The sequence below is a fragment of the Myripristis murdjan genome, chromosome 7 (assembly GCF_902150065.1).
Source record: "Myripristis murdjan chromosome 7, fMyrMur1.1, whole genome shotgun sequence".
Classification (NCBI taxonomy): Eukaryota; Metazoa; Chordata; class Actinopteri; order Holocentriformes; family Holocentridae; genus Myripristis; species Myripristis murdjan.
The window spans coordinates 440,001-445,000 of record NC_043986.1 but is presented as its reverse complement, the minus strand read 5'-3'; the positions used below and the strand labels follow the sequence as shown (position 1 = coordinate 445,000).

The following is a 5,000-nucleotide window of genomic DNA, read 5'->3' as shown; positions in this document are numbered from 1 at the left end:
AGGTAGGAGGGGGTGATGTCTGTTAACATGACTGAGCAGATGAACCCATGAATTATGGATGGATGAATGAACAGCTGGTATGGATGGATGATGGATGGATGGATGGAGGATGGAGAACAGGACTTTGGGACGTCCAGAGAGACTCAGTGACTCTGAAACAGCTTTAACATGTTTACATAAACAGATTTAACTTGTATTAATAAACGGCTTTAATATGTTTTAATAAACAGCTTTAATATCTACAGTTCTATTTAAACAGCAGTGAAAGACTCTCTGAGTGTTTATAATGCAGACTGCAGCTCCCCCTGCTGGCCACACCAGCACTGTGCTGTTTTCACACAGTCTGTCCACCATATTACTCAAATATTATTCATAACTCATTTGATATTATATATCACACATATTACCATACATACAGTGGTGGAAAAACGTTTTCGGACACCCTTAAAATTTTACACAATCTCAAATATTATCATGAAATATTTGTGGAAAAATCTTTTTTGTGTTTCAACAGGTATGGCTGCATTAGACAGATACAAACAAATACAATTATATTTTTTTGTTTATTGTTGACAAGAAAAACTAACAAAACTAAATTCTTGACAGTTTAAATATGTCAGTTCTCAACATTGTCAGTATCAAAGTCAACAAATAACAGAGAATGTGTTCAAAACTGAACAAAAAATAAATAAACCATCACATCATCAAATTAATATTTAGTAGTCCTGCCATTGGCACATAGTAGAGCTCTAATCCTGGCTGGCATGTTCCCACGAGCCTTTCACACTGTTGAGGGGTAATCTTGTCCCATTCTTCTTGAATTACTGCTTTTAATTCTTCTAAAGTCTTTGGTTTACACTTTGAAACAGACCTTTTGATAATCCAACGGGGCTCATGTCCGGGGATTGAGCTTGGCCACTCTAAGACCTGGATGCTGTGCTCCAGCAGTCAAGCTCTGCTGGCCTTGGATGTGAGGCGAGGGGCATTATCTTGCTGAAACATCCAGTTTTTACCTTGAAGGAACAGTGCACGCGCAGAAGGGGGATTGTGGGTTTTGAGAACGGTACAATACTTGGCAGAGTTCAATGTGCCATCACAGACAGTGAGATGACCAACACCAGCAGCACTCATGATCCCCAAACCATGATACTGCCTCCACCATGCCTGACAGTAGGTACTGTCCATGCTGGAGATAATGCTTCGCCTGGCCTTCTGCGGACCCTCACGTTAGGAAGAAGATAAACGCACAGAATCTTCTTCCAGTTCCTGGCTGTCCAGTTCTTGTGCTCCTGGGCCGACGACGCCGGGCTAGCCTCAGTCTCTCATTGATCAGGGGCTTCTTGATCGCCTTGTAGGACCTTAAGCCATGATCTAAAAGTCGGCCGCGTGCAGTGCGGCTGGAACACTGGACACCAGTTTGGTTTGACCTCTGCTGCTGAAGCTCCTGTGATGTCATTGGGTGGTTTTGCTGCACATGCGGATCAGGATGCGGTCATTTCTTGCTGAAGAAACCCTTGGACACCCAGATCTTGGTTTGTCTTCCAAGCTGTTGGTTCGTCTGTATTTCTGCAGAGTGGATCCACCTGCTGAAGGACTGCATCTGCACTTCCTGGCTATCTGGCGGCAGCTGGACCCTTCCTGGCTGAGAATCTTTCTCTTCAGGCGTGTTTCCTGCGTTCGGTTCCTTGTTTTAGCCATTTTTGTGTCTGAAGAACTTTCAAATGTGCTGCTTTATATAGACACCAAGCTTGGCAACAAAAATTGTGTCTTTTAATAAAAAGAACAATCTTCATCACTGGTACCAAAATGACCCAATACTCAAAATGTCTTATGTATTTTTATGGAACCAATCAATTTGAAGTTTTTAATGGCTTTTTTAGGATTTGTTTAGTATTTTGGCTGTGACTGGACTAAAAGAAATTGCACTTGAAGACCTAAGAATGATTCTTAATGCAATATTTCACAAATGCATGGGGTGTCGCAAAACTTTTTTCCACCACTGTATATACATATTACCATTTCTTTTCTTTTTTCTTCTTTCTTTCTTTCTTTCTTTCTTTGTTTCTTTCTTTCCCCATAAACCAGTGTGTTCTTTGAGATGTCAGTTACATCACCGGCACGCCCAGAGAAAATCACAAGAAGCCTTGTAACCACATGTCGCTGCGCACGAGCGAAAGCTGCAAAACAAAAGTCCACATGATGATAATAAATCTGTTTGGCACCAGAGCCTCAGCAGGACCAGAACCGAGTGTGTGTGTATGAGTGTGTGTGTGTGTGTGTGTGTGTGTGTGTGTGTGTGTGTGTGTGTGTGTGTGTGTTTTGTCCCATGCCAGCGTCCGTACCGGGCCTGTATAACAGAGTGTGTGTGTGTGTGTGTTTTGTCCCATGCCAGCCCCCGTACCGGGCCTGTATAACAGAGTGTGTGTGTGTTTTGTCCCAGGCCAGCCCCCGTACCGGGCCTACACCACGCTGCGGGTTCCCTCTCAGCTGGGCTCTCAGTTCAGTGAGAAGCGAGGCTCAGCCGACAGCCTGGTGGAGGCGGTGAGCGGCTTATTGATCAGCACTGATCAGCTATCGATGAGTATTCTGCATTATTCTCTCTCTCTGTTCATTTCATTTCATCATGTGCCTCTCTCTTTCTGTCTGTCTGTCTCTCTCTGCCTGTCTCTCTCTCAGGTTCTGATCTCGGAGGGTCTGGGTCTTTACGCTCGTGATCCGAAGTTCGTGGCGTTTGCGAAGCGGGAGATCGCTGACGCGTGTCACATGACGGTGGACGAGATGGAGTCGGCGGCCAGCGACCTGCTGGGGACAGGAAGCCACGGTTTCCTTGGCAACGCCGACCCGGCGGCGCTCTACAGCGACGAGGAGCCGATCAGGACGGGCCGCGACGAGGACGAGCTGGCCGACGAGATGACCTGCGTGACCTCGTTCTGACGGGCGGCGCTCCGGACCAATCAGGGAAGAGAGAGGGGCGGGAGCTCGTTGACAGACAGCCCAGACTTTTGGAGCAAAATGGAGGCGGGGCCTCATGTTAGTGGAGGTTTGATTGACTGGAGTTTGGACAAATTAGGAGAGAGAGAGAGAGAGAGAGAGAGAGGTGGGGCATCGTCATGGCGATGATCTGACTGACAGGATTTTGGGCCAATAAGGTGAGAGAGTGATAAAGAAAGAGACGGGGTTTAATTGAAGCTGTCATTGACTGGCAGGAGTTTGGACCAATCAGGAGGCAGAAACAGAAAGTGAAGGTCGTTTTGACAGATTTCAGATCAGAAACAGAAAGAAACGGATCAGAGGAGAGAAAACATGAACGAGTGAAATTTGAGAAGAAGAGATGAAAGAGGGATCTTGAGAGAAAGAATAAAAAATGTGATGAGCTCCAAGTTAAAGGACAGAGTGAACAAGATGCTGTGGAGAATAAATCAAATCTAGAGATTAAGAAATAAAACTAAAAATAAAAAAGAGAAGTGGACACAGTGAAACAAAAACCAAGAGGTGGCAGGAAGTTTTATTTCTTATCCCACAGAAGAAAGGAACAGGAGTGAAAATACATTAAAATACATGTATAGTGTATAAAATCTAAATAGTAAATTGGAGGAGGAGGTGCAGGCCTGCAGGGGGGTCGGGTTAGAGGGAGGCTGACTGAAAGTCTCAGAAGCTGAAACAAATAAATCAAACGAACAAATTAAAGTCCAAACGAAGCGACGAGCCGCTCGATCAGACGAGGAGAGACGGGAACGCGTGATGGAGAGATAAACGAGAAAACAGGAGGAGGAGGGAGAGATGATCGACGCGTCAGACAGGAAGGAGAGAGGAGGAGGAGGAGGAGGAAGAGGAAGACAGTAAAACACAAAAACAAAAAGCAAACAGCGTTCGCCGTCGGCAGCGTGTGACTCACTGCGTCGCGTCGTCATGGCAACGCAGTGTCGCTGACGAGCTGATCTCATTACGTGTTATTGATTATATATGACTGTTTTTTTTTTTGTTTGTTTGTTTGTTTGTGTGTAGTTTGATCAGTAATCCATGCGGCGCCTCGCTCTGAGCCCATCAGGTTTGGGTATCGATAGAAAATATCGACGGCGTCTCCGATTCGCAGAGACGAGGAGGTCAGAGCTGAAGGTCACTCCTGAATCGAATCAAACTTTATTGACACAGCAGTTTGCACACGAGCAAATTCAAATCACGCTGCTCCGAAAAAGTCAAACCAACAAACGGGAGCGAAACTAATCTACAGAACGACAAGACGAGGTGTGTCCTGTGATGAAGCAGCTGCTCCGCCCACAGGAAGCAGACTCCGCCCACAGGAAGCAGCTGCTCCGCCCACGTGTCACAGCACAGGAAGTTAAACTAAATCAACAGCCTGTGAGGAACGAGCCTCCAGGACCGATCGGACGCCATCAGTGTTAGCCCCGCCCCCACAGGTTTGGGTTAGCAGGTCCCTGCTGTTAGCATCTGTTCCTGTCTGTCTCAACCAATCAGATGTGAGCTTTAGACCCTTTCCTGAGCTCCTGTTGGCGTTAGCCCGGCGGTCCCCGGTCCTGTCCTGCAGGTTTCTGTTTCAGCCCTGCTGCTGCACACCTGAGCCGTTTAAGGGCTTCATGCTGATTGGCTGACACAGGTCTACCTGAGCAGGTGCAGGGGCCTAAACCGCGGTGTTTCTCAGTATTTTGAACCAAACGTTCCTACAAACGCAGCCGCAGCCACTTTGAGTTTCCTCCTGGACCAAAATAGTCCAGTTACTGATCAATATCTGGATCAAATGGACTGATCAGTTTAGAGCATTGAGCCCCACTGACCCACACAGATTCTGCTGTTTAGCTCAGTGCTGCCCCCCGCTGGACACAACACTGACCTGCAGGCTGTTTAGCTCAGTGCTGCCCCCGCTGGACACAACACTGACCTGCAGGCTGTTTAGCTCAGTGCTGCCCGCGCTGGACACAACACTGACCTGCAGGCTGTTTAGCTCAGTGCTGCCCCCGCTGGACACAACACTGACCTGCAGG

At 47.1% G+C, this 5,000-nt stretch overlaps 1 protein-coding gene across 1 annotated transcript in view; it reads left to right on the top strand.

Annotated features, from left to right (window-relative positions):
- Nucleotides 1–2,934, top strand: part of cacna1fb (calcium channel, voltage-dependent, L type, alpha 1F subunit) — a 45,832-nt gene extending 42,898 nt beyond the window's left edge. The window contains exons 49-51 of the mRNA XM_030055775.1: nt 1–2; nt 2,441–2,541; nt 2,677–2,934. The exon at nt 1–2 is cut by the window's left edge and continues 61 nt beyond it. Coding sequence (XP_029911635.1) covers nt 1–2; nt 2,441–2,541; nt 2,677–2,934 — 361 coding nt within the window. The remainder of the gene's footprint in view (nt 3–2,440; nt 2,542–2,676) is intronic.
- The last annotated feature ends 2,066 nt before the right edge of the window (nt 2,935–5,000 follow it).